This window comes from Elgaria multicarinata, chromosome 2 (genome assembly GCF_023053635.1).
Source record: "Elgaria multicarinata webbii isolate HBS135686 ecotype San Diego chromosome 2, rElgMul1.1.pri, whole genome shotgun sequence".
NCBI classification, from domain to species: Eukaryota; Metazoa; Chordata; class Lepidosauria; order Squamata; family Anguidae; genus Elgaria; species Elgaria multicarinata.
This window is the reverse complement of record NC_086172.1, coordinates 180,028,317-180,050,320: the sequence shown is the minus strand read 5'-3', so window position 1 is coordinate 180,050,320 and position 22,004 is coordinate 180,028,317. Positions and strand designations below refer to the sequence as shown.

At 44.1% G+C, this 22,004-nt stretch overlaps 1 protein-coding gene across 7 annotated transcripts in view; it reads right to left on the bottom strand.

The window, feature by feature from the left end:
• Positions 1-1,769: 1,769 nt before the first annotated feature.
• NIN (ninein) overlaps positions 1,770-22,004 on the bottom strand; it is a 159,314-nt gene continuing 139,079 nt past the window's right edge. For 3 of the 7 annotated variants that reach the window (XM_063118244.1, XM_063118245.1, XM_063118246.1), the window contains exon 29: positions 16,278-16,855. In XM_063118244.1, the coding sequence (XP_062974314.1) occupies positions 16,776-16,855 (80 nt within the window). In that variant the 3' untranslated portion in view covers positions 16,278-16,775. Of the gene's footprint in view, positions 3,592-9,715; positions 9,830-16,277; positions 16,856-19,819; positions 20,009-22,004 lie in introns of those variants that run through there. The other 4 variants (XM_063118241.1, XM_063118247.1, XM_063118242.1 and 1 more) reach the window with 3 other exon arrangements.

Below are 22,004 nucleotides of genomic sequence, written 5' to 3'. Positions count from 1 at the left end.
TGCATGTTGAGATAAAGCCATCCTACAGTCCTATGCACGTTGAGATAAAACGGCCCTACAATCCTATGCATGTTGAGTTAGAACATAGGCCTACAATCCTATGCACGTTGAGATAAAATGGCCCTACAGTCCTATGCATGTTGATATAAAATGCCCCTACAATCCTAAGCATGTTGAGACAGAAAGTAAGCCTACAATCCTATGCATGTTGGTATAAAACGGCCCTACAGTACAATGCATGCTGAGTTAGAACATAGGCCTACAATCCTATGCACGTTGAGATAAAATGGCCCTACAATCCTATGCACATTGATATAAAACGGCCCTACAATCCTATGCATGTTGTGACAGAAAATAGGCCTACAGTCCAACACACATTGAGTTAGAACATCGGCCTACAATCCTATGCGTGTTGATATAAAACGGCCCTAAAGTCCTATGCATGTTGATATAAAATGGCCCTACAGTCCAATGCATGCTGAGTTAGAACATAGGCCTACAATCCTATGCATGTTGATATAAAATGGCCCTACAGTCCAATGCATGCTGAGTTAGAACATAGGCCTACAATCCTATGCATGTTGATATAAAATGGCCCTACAATCCTATGCATGTTGAGTTGGAACATAGGCCTACAATCCTATGCACGTTGATATAAAATGGCCCTACAATCCTATGCATGTTGTGACAGAAAATAGGCCTACAGTCCAACACACGTTGAGTTAGAACATAGGCCTACAATCCTATGCATGTTGATATAAAATGGCCCTACAGTCCAATGCATGTTGAGTTAAAACATAGGCCTACAATCCTATGCACATTGATATAAAACGGCCCTACAATCCTATGCATGTTGAGACAGAAAATTGCCCTACAATTTTAAGGTAGGATAAGGCCGGGGGGTGGGGGAGCACAAGAGATGTCCTGGAGGTTGACAACGTTATTTAAAGGCCCCGCAAACTTCCATGAGGAGCCAATTATGAGCGTGCAATAAATTGCTCATGTATGCTTAGGGTTACTGGTGCACAGCTGAATGAATAGATGGACTCTGAATAAGAAACAAGCAATGGGAGTAAAATGAACCCCTCTCTTAAAACAGGGAAATAGCAACAGGAGTCCATGGTTATTTTTCTTTCTTTATTTAAAATATTTCTGTACTGTCCTTCATCCAACTGAATTTAAAGGCAGAGTACAACTGGTATAAATAAAAACATTCATACCAAATACAATAAAACGGCAACGTTGAAAACCATTAACAAAATCAGATGCAGCGATAAAAATTATAATAAGGCAGTCTGAGTCATCTTAGTGCTTGAAAATGCCTGGGCAAACCAAAATGTCATAACCAGACACTGAAAAGTTTGTAATGTTGACACCATCCGCATTCCCTTTGGGGAATTTAGAATAATCAAGTGTTTAGAGACGAAGCTACAAGCTCACAGCTTGGTAGGATAGAGGGGGAAAAAGAATGACAGGAAAGAGGGACGACGCCATCCTATATACATTTAGACCAAAAAAGGTCTAAATAGAATAGCAGAGTTGGAAGGGGCCTACAAGGCCATCGAGTCCAACCCCCTGCTCAATGCAGGAATCCACCCTAAAGCATCCCTGACAGAGGGTTGTCCAGCTGCCTCTTGAAGGCCTCTAGTGTGGGAGAGCCCACCACCTCCCTAGGTAACTGGTTCCATTGTCGTACTGCTCTAACAGTCAGGAAGTTTTTCCTGATGTCCAGCTGGAATCTGGCTTCCTTTAACTTGAGCCCGTTATTCCATGTCCTGCACTCTGGGAGGATCGAGAAGAGATCCTGGCCCTCCCCTGTGTGACAACCTTTCAAGTATTTGAAGAGTGCTCTCATGTCGCCCCTCAATCTTCTCTTCTCCAAGCTAAACAGGCCCAGTTCTTTCAGTCTCTCTTCATAGGGCTTTGTTTCCAGACCACTGCTCATCCTGGTTGCCCTCCAGGATGATCAGGGGTTTAAGTCCAAAACTTAATAAAGTCTCTGTGTATGAAGGGGAGCCAAATCAGGATGTTCATAGAATCATAGAATTGTTGAGTTGGAAGGGGCTTCTAAGGCCATCGAGTCCAACCCCCTGTTCAATGCAGGAATCCACCCTAAAGCATCCCTGACAGATGCTTGTCCAGCTGCCTCTTGAAGGCCTCTAGGGTGGGAGAGCCCACCACCTCCCTCGGTAACTGGTTCCATTGTCGTACTGCTCTAACAGTCAGGAAGTTTGTAATTATCATGAGCTGTAATGATCATATGACCACATGGTGCTTCCATACTGAAGACGGCTACCTGAGATCTTTGCAAATGAAGCAGGAATTTCATTATTCCCCCTCCCTCAACAGCTGACTGTGAATGCCAGCTGTAGGACAAGATTGGGTATCATGGGGCCCTCCGGATGTTGTTGAACTGCAATTCCCATCAGCCCCATCGTCGACCGTGCTGGTTAGGATTGATGGGAATTGCAGTCCAACAATATCTGCAAGGTCGCAAGTTGCTCTCCCCTTCTGTAGCAGCTCCCGGGGCCGGACCCATCATACTAGAAGCCAACGGGGTCATCCCAGGAAAGCTGAATGGTGGGAGATTCAGAACAGATACAAAAAAAGATTCTGCGCAGAGAAATGGAAGGACGTCTTCACACTGCGCATAGTTAAATGATGGAATTCACTACCACAAGATGTAGTGGTGGCCACCAACTTATATGGCTTTAAAAGGGGATTGGACAATAAGGCTGTCAATGGCCACTAGAGAACTGTTTCCAGGATCAGAGGCAAGATGCCTCTGTATACCAGTTGCTGGGGAACATGGGTGGGAGGGTGCTGTTCCACTCAGATCCTGCTTGGAGGTTACCTAGGAGCAGCTGGTTGGCAACTGTGTGAACAGAACGCCGGACTAGATGGGTCTTTGGTTTGGTTCAGCAGGGCTCTTTCGAGATGCTTCTCTAAGAACCTTTGGGCCATCCTTCCCTTTGGGGGTGGGGAGCCGGGCTCCGTCCGCCAAAGTGTGCTCACAGTGCAAAGGGCCACCAGGCATCAGCCGTGCCCAGATGATCCAGGAGCTCTGCCTTTGCGCTGGGTAGATGGGGAGGAGATCCACGCCACTCCTCAGCTAGCCAGCAAGTAAAACGAGGAGAGCATAAGTAAGGCATGACAACGGAGCAGTGTCCTGTAAAATGTGCCCTCTGTGCTCATATGGATTATGCACCTTTGAGAACAGAACTGAGGCATCCTTGGGGCAGAGAATGCACAGCCCTGAGCACAGCCACCGCCACCAACATTCACAAGACCCCGTTACAACAGATGAAGCCTTCACGTTTCAATAAAGTGCATGCGATGTGTGGACGCCGGCCGGCCGGCCGGCCAGCCAGCCAGGCTTTGCTACGAGCAGAGCTGAGCTGCGGCCCCCAAAGTCGGCGAGGTCAGGCCCTTGACGATCCTGCTGAGATTGGCGATCTTTTCTTCAAGCAAGTAGTTCTTCTTCTCTACCGTCTTCTGCCTCTGCTCGGTCATCTCCAGGGCTTTCAGCAGCTGGGTGTTCTCCACGTAGAGGTCTTTGACCATTTCGTCGGCTTTGGTGTTCTTCGCGAGCTGGAACAGAGGAAGAAGGAGAGGTGGGTTTGGCCCACTCAAGAGTGCTAAAAAGGACCCTCCCACCAAACATTTGGCTGGCCTGCTCTATGGGGACAAGGCTTGGATTCAGGAACATCTCGCCCTGAGGAGTCTTGACTTAGGAAGCATCAGCCGTCAGGTGGAATTAGGCTATTGGGCAGTAGAGAAATGCAAGAAATAAAGTTGTGCGACGTGGTCCCATGCTCTACAGCAGGGGTTGTGGAATGCAAGGCCTGAGTGCCCTGTCTGGCTCACCTATGTCCTCAAGGTGGCCCTGCCCCCTTTTCCCTGGCTCCACCCCCTTTCCCTTGATCACCAATGTTTTGGCATAGGTGCAGTTCCCCCACCCTTCCAAAAGGCTGAAATGCCTCCCCTAAGACTTAATTAATGGCTGGAAGAGATTTAAATTAAAATATGCTAGTATTTTTTGTATTTTGGATCCGCCCCCCCCCCACTTGAAATGGAATTCAGCTAGGGTGACCATATGACCAGATTTGCCTGGATTTGTCTGGATTTTTGATGGCAAATCCGGGAGGGGGAGGGGAAATCTGGATTTTTTTTCAAAGAGCAGCTCTAATGCGAATTAACAAAAATGCTTATAACTCTGTCATTTTTTAAGATAAAGACATGAAATTTGGCACAATGGTAGCTCTTAGGAAGGGCTTTAGTCATACCAAATTTGAAACAGATCCATTCATCCATTGATTTTTTAGGAATTTTTTAAAAATTGAGGTATTAAAATTGTTATTTTTAAATCGTCATTTTTAAAGATAAAGAGGTGAAACTTTGCACCATGAAAGGATTTAGGTAGAGCTTTAGCCACACCAAATTTGAAAAAGATCCGTTCATCCATTGATTTTTTAGGATTTTTTTTAAAACTGAGGTTTTAAAATTACTATTTTTAAAATCATCATTTTTAACGTTAAAGAGATGAAACTTTGTACCATGATAGGATTTAGGTAGAGCTTTAGCCACACCAAATTTGAAACAGATCTGTTCATCCATTTATTTTTTAGGAATTTTTTTAAAAATGAGGTTTTAAAATTATTATTTTTTAAACTGTCATTTTTAAAGATAAAGAGCTGAAAGTTGGCACCATGATAGCTTTTAGGTAGAGCTTTAGCCATACCAAATTTGAAACAGATCTGGGGCCAGTAGCAAACACTGGAGTCCTGTGTGTGTTTGCTGTTGCCCTCCTTCCCCAGCAGCTGCAAGCAACCTGTCCTCTTTCCCCAGGTATTTAAAACGAGGCTACTAGAGGCACCTTGGCCAGGAGAAGGTTGGGTTTGCATTGGAGGAGTCCTGTGTGTGTTTGCTGTTGCCCTCCCTCCCCAGCAGCTGCAAGCAACCTGTTCTCTTTCCCCAGGTATTTAAAACGAGGCTTCTAGAGGCACCTTGCCCAGGAGAAGGTTGGGTTTGCATTGGAGGAGTCCTGTGTGTGTTTGCTGTTGCCCTCCCTCCCCAGCAGCTGCAAGCAGCCTGTCCTCTTTCCCCAGGTATTTAAGCCTTCAACATCCTGTAGGCGCGAGCCTGCGGTGCGAGAGCAAAAGGGCTAGAGGTCTACGGACAGTTGAAGTAACAATCCACAATACTCGGACACCTGGAGATTCAGTGTTCTTTGGATGCTGCTAGAGAAGGTCCCCCACATATCAAACCTCTCAGGGTGTACAGAGGAGGGGGAAGAGCCAAACAAGAACCAAGGGAACCAGGGATCAAAAGAACCACGGCCATTCAGATGTAATAGCAAAAGGAATTACCAGAAAGACATTGGCCATTGATTACTGCATACCACTTCCTGTGCCTCGCTGGGCTTATTCCTGCTTTCTGGTTAATAGTGTGTAACATCATAAAGAACACAATGGTCCTCACCAGGGGCGGATATAAACAACAAGGTCTGGTTCCAGTCACTGAAGATGTGATCTCCTATACCAAGGCCCCAAAACAATTAAAAATCACTAACTTTCCCCCCATCAACTCTGAAGAACTTCTCAATCAGAGAAAGCTCCTTTGTCTCTCCTGAGACAAAGACTCCTGATAAGGAGGTTCTAGACTGGTCCCTGGGACCTCAGAGTATAATGAGGGTCATGGACTGGGAAAACCCAGAGGAACACAGATGCAGTTTAGCTGCAGAATTTGCATCTGTGGGGGTCCCCCTTGCAGAGACTGGACATCCAATTTGCTCGTCTGAAACTCCACAAGGCAGCTCAAAAAGTCCTGTCATACCGACCTGCCCGGATGCATTTTGCTACTATGCCAAATAGGAAGGTGGGCAGGAGATTGGCTAAGAAGAAAGGGGGCAGTAATCTAAAAATGACCAAAAATGTGAAAAATGCTAACTCTGTAAGATACAAGAAAATGGAATTTAAGAAACTTTTTAAACTGCTTGACAAAAGTCCCAAGCAGAAAGCAGATTCAAAAGTTAAGGAATAACAGCAGCTTGAATGAGTGAAGATTCAGTCAGAAAAGATATTTGAGGGAAGGGGAAATGTAACACACAGAGTATAGCAAAAGCTTCAAAGTACAGCAAAACCTACAAAAGTATCTGAAGTTAATTTCAGATACATTGAATCTCTCACTTGTTCTTTATTTCAGTGATTTTAACATTAAGATGTTATGTAGAACAGATTTGTCTTAAATATGTGCTGTAAAATCAGACATGTGACCAAGGCTATGTTCGGGTGGGTACTGGACACACCCCCTTGGGGGCGACCATGTTGTCCTCCTTTTTGGTTTCCAAAATATGGTCACCCTAATTCAGCTGTTCGGTGGAAAGAGGCTTGACACATCTGCACCAAGCTGGTGTCCCCCACATGGGTTGGACTCCCGTTCCCATCAACCCCAGCTAGCGTGTCCAATGCTTTCATTATTTTTGTATCTTGCCCTTCCTCCCTGGCTCCCAAACCATGTGATGAAAATCTTCCAGGGCCTTCCCTAATGTGGTGCCCTCCAGATGTTGTGGACTACAAGCACAATCATCCCTGAAGATTGGCCATGATGGCTGGGCTGATGGGGGTTGTAGTCCAACATATCTAGAGAGTGCCATATGGGGGAAGGCTGGTCTATTTTGTCCAACACTTGGTGGCTGTTAAACCCATTGCTATCAAGACCCCTTACGTTCGTCTACAGATGCTCTTCACTTGACAACTCTAAGCTCCATGGGGGCAGGAACCTGCCATGGGGTCTGGGAACTTTTAGGAGAAGGATGGGATCTTAATAACTTAGTGACAGCAATATATTATTTATTTATTTATTATTGAATTTATATCCCACCTTTTTTCCTCCAAGGAACCCAAGGCACCGTACATAATCCTCCTCCTCTCTGTTTTTATCCTCACACCAACCACCCTGTGAGGTAGGCTGGGCTGAGAGACTGTGACTGGCCCAAAGTCACCCAGTGGGTTTCCATGGCTGAGTGGGGTCTAGAACCTCGATCTAGAACCTGGATGAGGGCTAATAAACTGAGACTCAATCCAGACAAGACGGAGGTACTGTTAGCGGGTGGTTCATCTGTTCGGCGAGGTGATGTTTGCCCTGTCCTGGATGGGGTTGCACTCTCCCTAAAGGATCGGGTTCGTAGTTTGGGGGTGCTCATGGATCCAGAACTGTCACTTGAGGCACAAGTGAACTCAGTGGCAAAGAGCACCTTTTTTCAGCTTAGGTTGATATACCAACTGCGCCCTTATTTGAATGGAGATAGCCTAGCTACAGTTATCCATGCTCTGATAACCTCTCGTTTGGATTACTACAATGGGGCTGAAGTCTGGAAACTTCAACTGGTACAAAACAGGGCAGCACGGTTACTAACAGGGACAGGCCGACGAGACCACATCACGCCAGTCCTTTTCCAGCTTCATTGGCTGCCAGTCCAGGTCCGGGCCCGATTTAAAGTGCTGGTATTAACATTTAAAGCCCTAAATGGCTTGGGGCCAGGCTGTCTGAAGGAACGCCTCCTCCCATATGTACCTGCCTGGACCCTAAGGTCATCCTCAGGGGTCCTTCTCCACGAGCCCCTGCCAATGGAAGTGAGGCAGGTGGCTACCAGGAGGAGGGCCTTCTCTGCTGTGGCACCCCGGCTGTGGAATGAGCTCCCTAAGGAGGTTCGCTTGGCACACCTACATTATATGCTTTTAGACGCCAGGTGAAGACCTTTTTATTCTCCCAGCATTTTAACCATCTATAAATAAATTTTAACTTGGTGTTTTAAATTTGTAATTTTGCATTGCTGCTGTTTTTATCTGGTTGAGCTTTTATATTGTATTTTATATTATGGTTTTATACTGTGGTTTTATACTTTGAATGTTTTTAATTTTTGTGAACCGCCCAGAGAGCTCCGGCTACTGGGCGGTATAGAAACGTAATAAATAAATAAATAAAATAAATAAATCTCCTTACTCCCAGTCTAACACTCTAGCCCAGCCTTCCTCAACCTGGGGCGCTCCAGATGTGTTGGGCTGGGGCATTCTGGGAGATACAGTCCAACACATCTGGAGCACCCCAGGTTGAGGAAGGCTGCTCTAGCCGCTACACCGCACTGGCTCTATTAGTCATGGGCTTTGGATACATTTAAGTATACACAAAGAAAGAGGTGGGTTGAGTCTATTATTTGTTGGGAATTTGATGCTAAGCTGGCTATTGTTGGCTATTATTACATTTATACTCTACCTTTCTTCCATCATGGAACTCAAGGTAGCTACATATGGTTCCCAAGTGGTCTCCCCTCCAAGCATTGACCAGACCCAGACCTGCTTAGCTTCAGCAAGGGGGCTGCCTTATGTGCCTTCAGACCACGCCCTGGGACCATTATTCATTTTCCTCCCCAAGACCAGGATCACCCAGGTTTTCTACTCCAAGGTCATCGTCTTCATAATAAATTGCAGCTACTCGCTGTTTATCCAGTGTGGAGGCTCAGCTGGACTCCAGGGCTGGAATGAGACAACTTCCCCACACCAACCCCCCCCCCTGCAGCATGCAATACAAGATGTGCACCCCATTATCCCTGGCAATGTTGCAAAGGATGACAGGGATGCCCGAGAAATTCGTTTCAGTTCGTTTTTGACCAGAATTTACCAATTTCACAACTCTCAGAACTGAACTCGAACCCAAACACAATGTACGAAACCACAACAAAAGTTTGAAAAATACACACAAAAATAAAATGCGTATATTTGAAAAATGCACACAGGCAGGTTTTAGTCAATGGGAGAAGGCGGCACCCATTTCAAAAACGTGCAAAATTGATGTGTACATTCAGAAAAATGCATACAAAAACGCGCACAACTTTTTGCGCAGAAGGAAAAAAACAGCTCATAATCTGATACGGAATGGAGTCAGAATGACTTTCGAGGGGGCACTTGGAGAAACTTGACAATCTCAAGTTTTGCTGATTCACACGTCACAGAGCTGCACATCCTTTGAGACGGCATTGCAAGGAGTCCTTGGGGGCAATGTTTTCGTCACAACACTTGCCGATGCAGGCCGGCGCTGGGCACTAGGGATGTGCTCCGCTTCTAATCGGACCAGCGAATTAGAAGCGGAGCGAGGTGCTTCGCCTCCCCTTAAAGCAGAGGCGAAGAGGATTGGGGGGTCGACGGAGCGTTGCGAAGAGGATCGAGGTGAAGGCGGATCCTTCGCCTCGATCCGGAGCTCCGCAAGAAAGGTAAGTGGGGTTTACCGGGCCCTGCCGCTGTCGCCCATGCAGCGACAGGGCCCGGTAACCCCCCCTCCCTCCTCTCCCTTACCTGCGTCCGTCCGCGGTCCCTCGGCTTCTTCAATTGAGCCCGTGGCTCAACCAGGAAGTCTGGGCCGCACTTGCGGCCCAGACTTCCTGGTTGACCACGGGCTCAATTGAAGAAGCCGAGGGACCGCGGACGGACACAGGTAAGGCCCCCCTCCCCCTTGGTCCCTTACCGGGCTCTGCAAGTAAGGGAGATGAGGGAGGGGGGCCTTACCTGGCACCACTCCCCTCCACTGCGGAGCTCCGTGGCGAAGAGGAGCGGACTATGGGCAGAGCGGCGCGGAGCGGGCCACGGGGCGGATCGGGGGGTCCGTGCACACCCCTACTGGGCACCTCTTAGAATGGGCCACAGCTACAGGGAAGACTCACCTGCTCTTTCAGCTGATTGACTTTGTCTTGGAGAAGCCGTTTCACAAGCCTCAGCTGCTGCTCAACTTCCATCATGCGCTGCTCCATGGCGTTTAGCAGCTGCGCATGTTCGCCCTGAAATTTATTTATTTATTTATTACATTTATATACGGCCCCATAGCCAAAGCTCTCTGGGCGATTTACAAAAGTTAAAAACAGTGAACATTAAAAAGTACACAAAATTTAAAACCACCAAAAGCATAAAAACAACAGTATTCATTTAAAAACAACAGTTCTGGGGTCTGTTAAAAGCAAACAAACTCAGCATATGTTGTTAAATGCTGTTAAATGCCTGGGAGAAGAGAAAGGTCTTGACCTGGTGCTGAAATGGTAACAATGTTGGCGTCAGGTGAGCCTCATCGGGGAGATCATTCCAAAATTGGGGGGCCACCACTGAAAAGGCCCTCTCCCTTGTTGCCATCCTCCGAGCTTCCCTCGGAGTAGGCACCCAGAGGAGGACCTTAGATGTTGAGCATAGTGTACGGGTAGGTTCATGTCGGGAGAGGTGTTCCATCAGGTATTGTGGTCCTGGTACATTGGAGCACAGGTACGTTGAAGGAAGACTTTCAACTCCCATAGGGCCTGGTGATGGACTGGCTCCTTGCAAGCCCAGAAACCTGCATGCGCATCCACACGTTGGCCTTTTCTGCAAACGGGGTTCCCCATTCGTTTCAGCGGTGGGACATGATCCACGCACACAAAGGAATCTGTATGTAACGGAAGCAGGGAGAGAAGGCAGCTTCCTTTCACTGGATGGGGCAAGCGCTTACAAATCGGAGGTGCCATTCTTCCTGGGGACGTTTGGCCCCATCACAGACCATCCTTTCCTGGCACACTCCACTTTCCCGTGGACGACACCAGTGCCTGTTTGCATTCTCTCCCCCTCCTTATTGCTTTACTATGACTTTATTAGAATGTAAGCCTATGCGGCAGGGTCTTGCTATTTACTGTTTTACTCTGTACAGCACCATGTACATTGATGGTGCTATATAAATAAATAAATAAATAAATAAATAAATAAATAAATAAATAATGGCACGATTAGGATGGTGGAACCAAGCAGCTTTGAGCCCCTTGGCTTAAGATGAGCTCCACCGGATCAGAACCACAACAAAAAACATCGCCCAGCCAGTTTCCTACCCATAGTGAGCACGTGGTTCTGGGAAGTCCACAACCCCTCCACCTCCAGATATAGCATTCAGAGGTAGAGTGCTTATATGCATGGAGGATCCATATTCATTTTCAACTCATAACAGTTGAAAAGGCAGGGGAAGGCTCAGCTCTCCCTCACCTGGGGATGTGAGAAGCTTGGCCGTCCCATGCCTTATTCATTCACACTCTATCCCATTTGGATTCTTTTCCAGGAGAAGCGTCGTCGCTCCATAATTTTGTTCTTATGCAGGTGTGCAGCTTTAGAACATAGAGAGGGCTACACTGATTCAGGCCAAAGAGGGTTATCGTTTGTAAACCGCCCAGAGAGCTTCGGCTATGGGGGTGGTATATTTATTTATTTATTTCATTTATATACCACCCCATAGCTGGAGCTCTCTGGGCAGTTTACAAAGGTTAAAAACAGTGAGCATTAAAAACAAATATACAAAAATTTTAAACCAGCAAAAGCATAAGGTACTGGTGAGGTACTGGTTCCTCCCAATTCCTACCTAGGGAGGTTGTGGGCTCTCCTACACTAGAGGCCTTCAAGAGGCAGCTGGACAGCCATCTGTCAGGGATGCTTTAGGGTGGATTCTTGCATTGAGCAGGGGGTTGGACTCGATGGCCTTGTAGGCCCCTTCCAACTCTGCTATTCTATGATTCTGTGATTCTATGAATTCGGCCCTGGTTAGGCCTCATCTTGAGTATTGTGTCCAGTTCTGGGCACCACACTTCAAGAAGGACGCAGACAAGAAGGAGCGTGTTCAGAGGAGGGCAACCAGGATGGTCAGGGGTCTGGAAACAAAGCCCTTTGAAGAGAGACTGAAAGAACTGGGCATGTTTAGCCTGGAGAAGAGAAGATTGAGGGGAGACATGATAGCACTTGAAAGGTTGTCCCACAGAGGAGGGCCAGGATCTCTTCTCGATCTTCCCAGAGTTTAGGACAAGGAATCATAGGCTCAAGTGACAGGATGCCAGATTCCTGCTGAACATCAGGAAAAACTTCCTGACTGTTAGAGCAGTACGACAATGGAACCAGTTACCTGGGGAGGTGGTGGGCTCCTCCACACTAGAGGCCTTCAAGAGGCAGCTGGACAGCCGTCTGTCAGGGATGCTTTAGGGTGGATGCCTGCATTGAGCAGGGGGTTGGACTTGATGGCCTTATAGGCCCCTTCCAACTCTACTATTCTAGGATTCTATAAAAACAATATCCATTTAACAACTATAGAAATGTATAGAAGTGATAAGATACCACCATCGTGGGAACAGTCATTAATTATATTAATTCCAAAGCCGGACAAGGACTTAACAGTCCCAGATTCGTATAGACCCATTTCTTTAATAAATCAGGACGCAAAATTTTTTTCAGCTATAATGGCAAGGCGGATGAATACGTTTATAGGCAATTATATTGGGGGGGGATCACTGTGGTTTTGTGGCAGGGAGACAAATGCATAACTTAGTTGGAAGAGTTTTAAACATGGTACAGGAGGTAAAAAAGATGGAGACAAAAGCAGAAATAATAGCGTTGGATATCTTTAAGGCGTTTGATTGTGTGAGCTGGCAAGCGCTTAAGATGATAATAGGGAAAATGGGGTTTGGAGATAGATTTAAAGGTTTAATCGGACAATTATATTCAAATAACACAGCCTCAGTTGTGATAAACGATGGAGTTACAGAAAAGTTACAACTGGCCCAAGGAACAGACAAGGATGCCCACTCTCACCGGTCCTATTTGTATTGGTTATAGAACTATTGGCGAACGTGATAAGAGATGATGATAATATAGAGGGAGTAGGATATAACAAAAAATAAAAATAAAAATGTTTGCGGATGATACATTGTTGACATTGATGGTGCTATATAAATAATAATAATAATAATAATAATAATAATAATAATAATAATAATCTGAGGGAGTTTGAGGAAGTTACGGGATTAAGAATAAATTGGACAAAATCAGAGATTATGTTATTTAATTATAGTAAAAAGGAAGGGAAAGATTGGGAAAGTAAAGAGAAGAATATGAAAATGAAAGAAATAATTAAATATTTGGGAATTAAAATTGCAAAAAATTTAGAGGATTTAGAAAAGGAGAATTTAAATAATTTTTAAAAAGTAGTTATAGATAAGTTAGAAAAATATAAAGGATTAAATTTATCTTGGTTTGGAAGAATAGCTTTAGTAAAAATGAGGATATTACCAAAGGTAAATTTTTTATTTAGAATGTTACCAATAAGAATATCGGAAAAAGAGTTAAAAAGTTGGCAAAATATTATAAACAGGTTTTGTAATGGGGATAGGAAAGTGAGAATAAATTTATTTATTTATTTAAGGATTTTTATGCCGCCACTCAGCCAAAAAAGGCTCTCACGGCGGCTTACAAAAGTATTTCTTGACAGTCCCTGCCCACAGGCTTACAATCTAAAAGACATGACACAAAAGGAAAGGGGATTGGGAGGGAGGAGGAGGAGGGGGAAAAGGAAAGCAAATTCAGGCACTACAATCTTAGTTGCAAAGTTCAGCAGTGACTGCAGAGGCCCCAGTGAGGGAGGAAGCAGCAGCCAGGCACCTCTCCATCGTGCCTGGGTCCAGCTCCAGCTGAGAGCCCACTGCCTCCTGCTACCAACTGTCTCTGGAGAGGCTTGTTAACTTTTAAATAAAAAAAGGTGGTATATAATGCAAAAAAAAAGAAAAAAAAAGGAGGGTTAGGACTCCCAAATATAAAATTATATTACGTAGCTAATAGGCTAAGACATATAGTAGAAAGTATGATAGGAGTAGGAGATTTAAGTTGGCTGGAGGATAGAAAAGGAATGGATAAAGAATGGAAACTGGAAAATATATTTTTTAGAGAATATAATAAAAAATGGGGGGAAGAAATAGAGAACCCCCTTTTAAAAAATCATTTGGAAATATGGAGAGTATATAAAAAGGATTTACTTCCAAGCATTTCCCCAATAACTCCAGTGATAATGTTACAAAATTTTCCAGGAAATTTAAAAGATAAGTTGGGGAAAATTTTAATAGAGAGGAAAATAATGAAGTTAAAAGATTGGCTAGAAAAGATGAACACTCGAGAAGAATTAGAAGAGGTATTTAAGGAGAAGAATTTATCGTGGTTAAATTATTGTCAATTAGAACAATGGACGAAGAAGTGGTTAAAGGATAATGGAGAGTATAGAGAAATGACGGAATTTGAGGAGTTGATCTTAAATAGAGAAATTGAGAAAGGAGAAAATAAAATGATAAAAGGACTAACGAGTGAAATATATAGATTATTGGTTGGGAAGGGGGAGACTGAAAATATGGGTAAGATGGTGTGGGAAACTGATTTGAAGGTACAAATAGGACAACAGAGTTGGGAAGGAATATGGAGACAAAGAGTGTTGAGAAATATGTCAGTGAGGATAAAAGAAAATTATTACAAAATTATATGGAGGTGGTATCTAACCCCGGTGAGATTAAATAAAATAAATAAGCTGAATTCAGCAAATTGTTGGAGAGGATGTCAAAAAAAAGGAATGTATTTACATATGTGGTGGGAATGTGAATTTGTTTAAAAATTGTGGAAAATGGTGTTTAATGAGATAAAAGAAATTGTTGGAATGCAGATTGAAGAGACACCTACAGTGGCATTGCTATCATTATATGGGGAATTAAATTGTAATAAAGAAACAAAAGAATTGATAACGAATTTGCTGACAGCAGCAAGGTTAATCATATTTAGGAACTGGAAGATTCAAGGAGATTATCATGTTGAAGATTGGTACAAAGAGATATGGGATATTGCTATTAATGATAAGTTAACATGTAATATAAAAGTAAGAAGAGGGATAACAAAAACGAATGATTTTGAGGGAATTTGGAAACAGTTCCTAGAATATGTTTTATCTAAGGGGAGTGAGAAACCGCCTCCAGAAGAAACAATGAGATTTTGGAAACAGGAATAGATCCCGGGGTGGGGGTGGGTGCACTTTATGTTATAAGATTATGTTAAAATATTAAATTAGAAAATGTTATAAGGTTAATTCAAATTTATGTATTATGTTTTTTTATTGTTATTGTATTGATGTATGTTTAAGTTTGAAATAAAAAATTTAATAAAAAAAATAAAAAATGTATAGAAATGTAAATAATAATAAATTATTATTAATAATATCTACTCCTCCATCAGTAGAACATGAGCACAAGAGCCCCGTCCTGCTCATGATCCCCAGCAACTGGTAGATAGAGGCATTCTACCCTGATGTGGGCCTTCTCTGCTGTGGAATGAGCTCTGTAGAGATTCACTTGGCACCTGCATTATACTTGTTTTGACGCCAGGTGAAGACCTTTTTATTTTCCCAGTATTTTAACATTTTATCATCTTAGCCGTTTAACTTTGCTGTTTTAAATCTGTATCTTATATTTGTGTTTTAAATCTCTGCATTGCCGCTTGGTACTTTTGTATTCTGTTTTTATATTGTCGTTTTAAGTTTTATACTTTAGGTTGTACTTTGCGGCTAAAAACTTTTCTTTTTCCTAAAGCTTTTAAAACTTGATTTTGTTCCGACTTTTATACTGTTAGTTTTACTCTACCCTGTGCCTGTTTGGTGCATTCTCTTCCCCTCCTTATTGTTTTACTATGATTTTATTAGATTGTAAGCCTATGCGGCAGGGTCTTGCTATTTTATTGTTTTACTCTGTACAGCACCATGTACATTGATGGCGCTATATAAATACATAATAATAATAATAATTTTGGGGTTCTTTTGCGAACTGCCCAGAGATCTTTGGCTATTGGGTGGAGGGTGGGGTGGGGGATAGAAACGCAATAAAAAAATTAAATTAAAATAATAATAATATATAGCCATACACAAGATGTAGTGCTAGCCACCAACTTGGATGGCTCTAGAAGTTTAGACAAATGCATGAAGGCTATCAATGGCTGCAGCTGGACAACCATCTGTCAGGGATGCGTTACAGTGGATTCCTGCATTGAACGGGGGTTGGACTAGATGGCCTCATAGGCCCCTTCAACTCTACTATTCCATGATTCTAGACAGAAAAGTGTCTCCCTGTCCACTTTCTCTACACTATGCATACACTAATTTCATATGCCTCTCACATGTTCTCCTTACTCACCATAAGATCTCTTTCCTGGTCAGTTAACAGCAGCTCAGACGCCATCATTGTATATGTGAAGTTGGAATTTAAAAAAAGCATTTCTTTGCCCCCGTGTGCATTCCTTTACATTGAAGCCCCGAGCCTCTTCAGACAGATTCAAATCTGACTTCCTTGGTCAATGGCTCAGCTGATCCAATTAAGACTTCAGTCTGACCCGAGTAAAACTAGCTTAGTAGCCCGGTAAGACAAAAAGACGCACACATATTTAAAATGTGTATTTTATTTGTCCAATCACAATCCAAAAAAAGGGTACCGCTTTCCCCGTTTTAAAAAGTATTTATACACCTTGTACAAAACTTTGTATAAATAACCCAAATTTTCTTCTTCAAATCCAATATATAAAAAATTAGTAACTTTTTGTTTAAAAAATAGTTACACCATACAATTCAAGGGGGAAAAAATAGTCTTTCTCTCTCCCCTCCTCCCTGGATAAGCATTTTTTAAATAACATAAATTAAAAAAAAAGGTCACATAACAAATTTAAAAATTAAAGACAGTAATGTGTGATTCTCCCCACCCCTTCCACACACACACACACACAAATAAATTCTGACACAAATAAATAAGAGGGGGGAAACATAATACTGGAAAGGTTTAAAATAAAATTAATTTGTTTTTAAATTAAAAAAAAAAGAAGAAGCAATTTGATCCCTGGGTTTCTCAGCTTATGCCAGTTTGTGTGAGTAAGGGTTGAGGTGTGTTAACAGCCAAGGGATGTCAGAGGTGACCGATCCTCCTGTACGTATCTGCATGCAAGGATCGCTGCTCCGGAAGCAAGGCCTAGGGAAAGAAGTCAAGGAGGACATACTTCACCCACGGGTCTCCGGAAAGCACATCGCGTTTAGTAATGCAAGCAAGAAGCACTGCCGAAGCCATCGCGGCAAGACGAGAGCGAGCGTTAAAAAGAGAAAAGCACACACAAACATGCAGCACATTACAGACAACGTTTGCTTAAAGCAGCCTTCCTCAACCTGGGGCGCTCCAGATGCGTTGGACTGCATCTCCCAGAATGCCCCAGCTGGCTGGGGCATTCTGGGAGTTGCAGTCCAACACATCTGGAGCGAGGAAGGCTGGCTTAAAGGCTAGCGTCCGTTGCTTATTTATTACATTCATATCCTGCCTTTTTTCCTCCTTAGGGAACCTACGGTGGTGTACATAAACCTGCTGTCCATTTTATCCTCACAACGACAACCCTGTGAGGTAGGTTGAGCTGAGAGTCTGTGACTGGCCCAAAGTCAACCCGTGGGTTTTCATGGCTGGGTGAGGACATTGTGCATGTGTGGAGTGATAGATTTCTGAACTATTATTATCTAAAAGTTTTGCTCTTAGGCAGTTTTGTAAAAACGTAAAATGCTGCTGTGAACTTCAGTGCTGGTGACATGGGACATTTTTTCTGTTTCTGTTTTTCTTTATTAATTTTTATTGTGGAGGTTTTGCACTGTTGGATTTGTTTAAAGGGATTTAAGAACATGGACCAGCTAGGAGCAATTGTTCTGTAGATCGATTACAAACTGTATATATGTTGTATATATCACTTATATCTCTAATATATTGCGTCTATTTTACATCTCTAAGTGAATTTTTGTGGTTGAGTGTTATCACCCTTATTGTACTTCGTTAATTTCAACCACAGCCTTCTATCTACTTTATTATTGGGTGAGAACTAGAACCCAGATCTCCTGAGTCCAACACTCTAACCACTACACCACACGGTTTCTCACTTGGAATTAGCAAGCGACTTTGGGGGCTCTTCTGCGCAATTCACACACTCCGCTGGATTGACTATCCGGTCTAAGCCTTGGGTCTCTTCTCCTTGCATGTTTCAATTGCTCCCCTGACTTCCAGTTTCAGGCAAAAGTATTGTTTGCCCTTAAATCCAAACCGAACAGGCTATCAATTCCACACACCATCATTTGGACAGAGACAAGAATGTGAAAATCCAGTGAAACCAAGGTTTCCAATTCTGTTTCGAGAGAGAAGGAAAAACATGGTTTGCCCGTTCAGACCAATAGAAAGAGAGGTAGACTCTAGTGTTGAAGAGTGGAAAAGTTTATAAACACTTTACATGAATGTCTGTACTGTTTAAAAATATTTTTGTAAAAAACGGTTTGAAAAAGGAGCTCGACGTTTCGGATCTGGCGATCCTGCCTCAGGAGCTAATTAGACAGAATAACATAAAAAAAACATAGAATTAAAATGGAGACTGAAAGAACTGGGCATGTTTAGCCTGGAGAAGAGAAGATTGAGGGGAGACATGAGAGCACTCTTCAAACACTTAAAAGGTTGTCACACAGAGGAGGGCCAGGATCTCTTCTCGATCCTCCCAGGGTGCAGGACATGGAATAACGGGCTCAAGTTACAGGAAGCCATATTGCGGCTGGACATCAGGAAAAACTTCCTGACTGTTAGAGCAGTATGACAATGGAATCAGTTACCTAGGGAGGTTGTGGGCTCTCCCACACGAGAGGCCTTCAAGAGGCAGCTGGACAACCACCTGGCAGGGATGCTTTAGCGTGGATTCCTGCATTGAGCACGGGGTTGGACTCGATGGCCTTGTAGGCCCCTTCCAACTCTGCTATTCTATGATTCTATGAACCTGTGGCGCTCCAGATGTTGTTGGCTTACAATGTCCATCAGTGGAGGCTGGTGGCTCCGATGTCAGTGGGGCGGTGAATCTGCTCCAGTTGTCAGCCAGGACCAGTTAGAACTCTAAAGGAGCTTTCCTGGTTCTGTCTGACACCCAGGACGAATTTATCGCCCAACTGACATCGGAGTCACCAGCCTTCCCTGACTCCCCTCATCCTAGACCACTGGTCATGCTGGCCAGGGCTGATGGGAGTTGGAATCCACCAACATACGTAGGAGCACAGGTCCTCCCACCTGTCTTAAGTAGAAGCAAATCGTCTTTCTTGCTCATTGCCAATTATCGCCTTAAGAGGGTATTCGGCCCAGGTCAAGAAGGTTCTACCCTTAAATACGGCCTAACAATAATTTCAAATAAAATCAAAATGAATGAAAATACCGCCGTGTGCAGTACGCAGAGGTACCTGCTACTGCGATGCCTCCTGAACTTAACCGTTTGGCAGGTTCAGTCACAGTGAGTGTAAGAAATGAGGTTCACGGACATGACCCGCCCAGAGAGCGTTGGCCCTTCATAGAATCATAGAATAGCAGAACTGGAAGGGGCCTACAAGGCCATCCAATCCAACTCCCTGCTCAATGCAGGAATCCACCCTAAAGCATCCCTGACAGATGGCTGTCCAGCTGCCTCTTGAAGGCCTCTAGTGTGGGAGAGCCCACAACCTCCCTAGGGAACTGATTCCATTGTCGTACTGCTCTAACAGTCAGGAAGTTTTTCCTAATGTCCAGCTGGAATCTGGCTTCCTTTAACTTGAGCCCGTTATTCCGTGTCCTGCACTCTGGGAGGATCGAGAAGAGATCTTGGCCCTCCTCTTGGTAGTACAGAAATGCAAGAAATGCAATGCAATGATTAAGGTGTGGCCAATTTAAGGTAACAAGTCAGGAGCGCATGGACAAAACCGTTGGGAGACAGACAGATGATTAGAGAAAGCTAATTAGGAGGGAAAACATGCAGAAGGATGGAGCCTATAGAGTCCTTGAGTGGCGGAACGGGGAATTTGAAACTGGCATAAACAGAGAAAGGATCACAGTGAGGAAGAAGAGGGATGAAGAGGCCAAGGATCTACACCTGATGACAAAGAGGAAGGACAGAGGGGGCTTTACCTGGGGCATGTTCGTGTCCAAGGGCCGAGTGTCCAGCTCCTCCTGCAGCCGCTGGCACTGCCGCTCGGCCTGCAGGAACTGGTGCTGGAGCTGCTGGTATTGTTCCCAGGGTACCACGGTGCAGCCCGGCTGCAGTTCGCGAGGATGCTGGGATGGGCTAAGCATCATGGTGGAGCTCGAGTGAAGCAGCTGTGCGGGAGAAGAGGCAGACGGGGGGGACTTTTACGAAATTATTTTTATTTTTTACATTTGTACTTGCGCATCACCTTCCTGGATTGGACCCGGGACACCCTCAGCCACTGTGCAGCATGAACCAGCAAGCAAGGGGTGGTGGGGCTGGGGGCGGGGAGGAGGTAAGCACTCCCTCCTCCACAAACAAGGAGCTAGCATTGACAAAACAGAAGAACATAAGAACTGCCCTGAGGCTGGATCAGACCAAGGGTCCATCTAGTCCAGCACTCTGTTCACACAGGGGCCAACCTGCCGTCAGCCAGGGACCAGCAAAGCAGGACATGGTGCAACAGCACCCTCCCACCCATGTTCCCCAGCAGCTGGTGCACACAGGCTTACTGACTCAAATACTGGAGATAGCACACAACCATCAGGGGTAGTAGCCATGGATAGCCTTTGCCTCCAGGAACTTTTCCAACCCCCCTTTTTAAATTTATTTATTGCATTCCTATACCGCCCAATAGCTGAAGCTCCCTGGGCGGTCCACAAGCCATCCAGATTGGTGGCCATCACCACATCCTGTGGTAGTGAGTTCCATAACTTAACTATGCGCTGTGTGAAGAAGTGCTTTCTTTTATTTGTCCTAGATCTCTCACTAATCAGTTTCATGGCATGACGCCGGGTTCTAGTATTTTGAGAGAGGGAGAAAAATCTCTCCCTATCCACATTCTCCACCCCATGCATAATTTTGTCCACCTCTATCCTGTTTTCCCTCAGCCTCCTTTTCTCCAAGCTAAACAATCCCAGTTGATGTAACCTTCCCTACTAGGGGAGATGTTCCAGCCCCTTAATCTTGCAGTCCTACACAAACTTACTGAAAGTAAATCCTATTTAACTCAATGGGACTTACTTCGGAGTAGACACACGCATTGCCCATCCTCAAAAAGTTCGATATGTTTATTATTACCCATAGCAAAACCTCTTATTTTTTTCAACTGCCCAGACAGCTTCTGCTATTTGGTAGTATTGAATTGTAATAAAATAAATAAAAGTTAATCACTATTATTGTAAAATAATGAAAGCAATTATTAAGAAAAGTAATCGATTATTGAAACTTTTAGTAAGTTTTTTTTTTTTTTTAATGTGAACAATTGACTGGATCATTCTTTTGGCTTTTATCCTGGAATACCAGAATCCGCTTACAATTATAATGATTACAAAACAAAAAACAAATAATTAGGGAGATTAAAACTAAGAAACAGCAATAAGTATTTTTTTGGGGGAAAAGTCCATTTTTAAAAGGAGGAGGGCCAATTTTTCGTTCATTATCATAGGCGTCATGGAACGTTTCAGAATATACACAAGCGAGAAAATAATATTGCCACAATTGACAATATTTGACCAGTCAATTGACCAGTGAGCCAGCACTAGTCCTCAGCACCCCAGCAGGTCTGAGATATACTGTGCCTAATCATGGAAGCTCCATCATTCGCTCCTATAGCAATCTCCCCCGTGAATTCATCTAAACCAGCCCTTCTTTAGCCTGGAAGGATCTTGGAATTGTTGTAGAATGCAAGCTGAATATGAGCCAACAGTGCGATATGGCTGCAAGAAAGGCCAATGCTATTTTGGGCTGCATTAATAGAAGTATAGCTTCCAAATCACGTGAGGTACTGGTTCCTCTCTATTCAGCCCTGGTTAGGTCTCATCTAGAGTATTGCGTCCAGTTCTGGGCTCCACAATTCAAGAAGGATGCAGACAAGTTGGAGTGTATTCAGAGGTGGGCAACCAGGATGATCAGGGGTCTGGAAACAAAGCCCTATGAGGAGAGACTGAAAGAACTGGGCATGTTTAGCCTGGAGAAGAGAAGATTGAGGGGAGACATGAGAGCACTCTTCAAATACTTAAAAGGTTGTCACACAGAGGAGGGCCAGGATCTCTTCTCGATCCTCCCAGAGTGCAGGACACGGAATAATGGGCTCAAGTTACAGGAAGCCAGATTCCGGCCGGACAT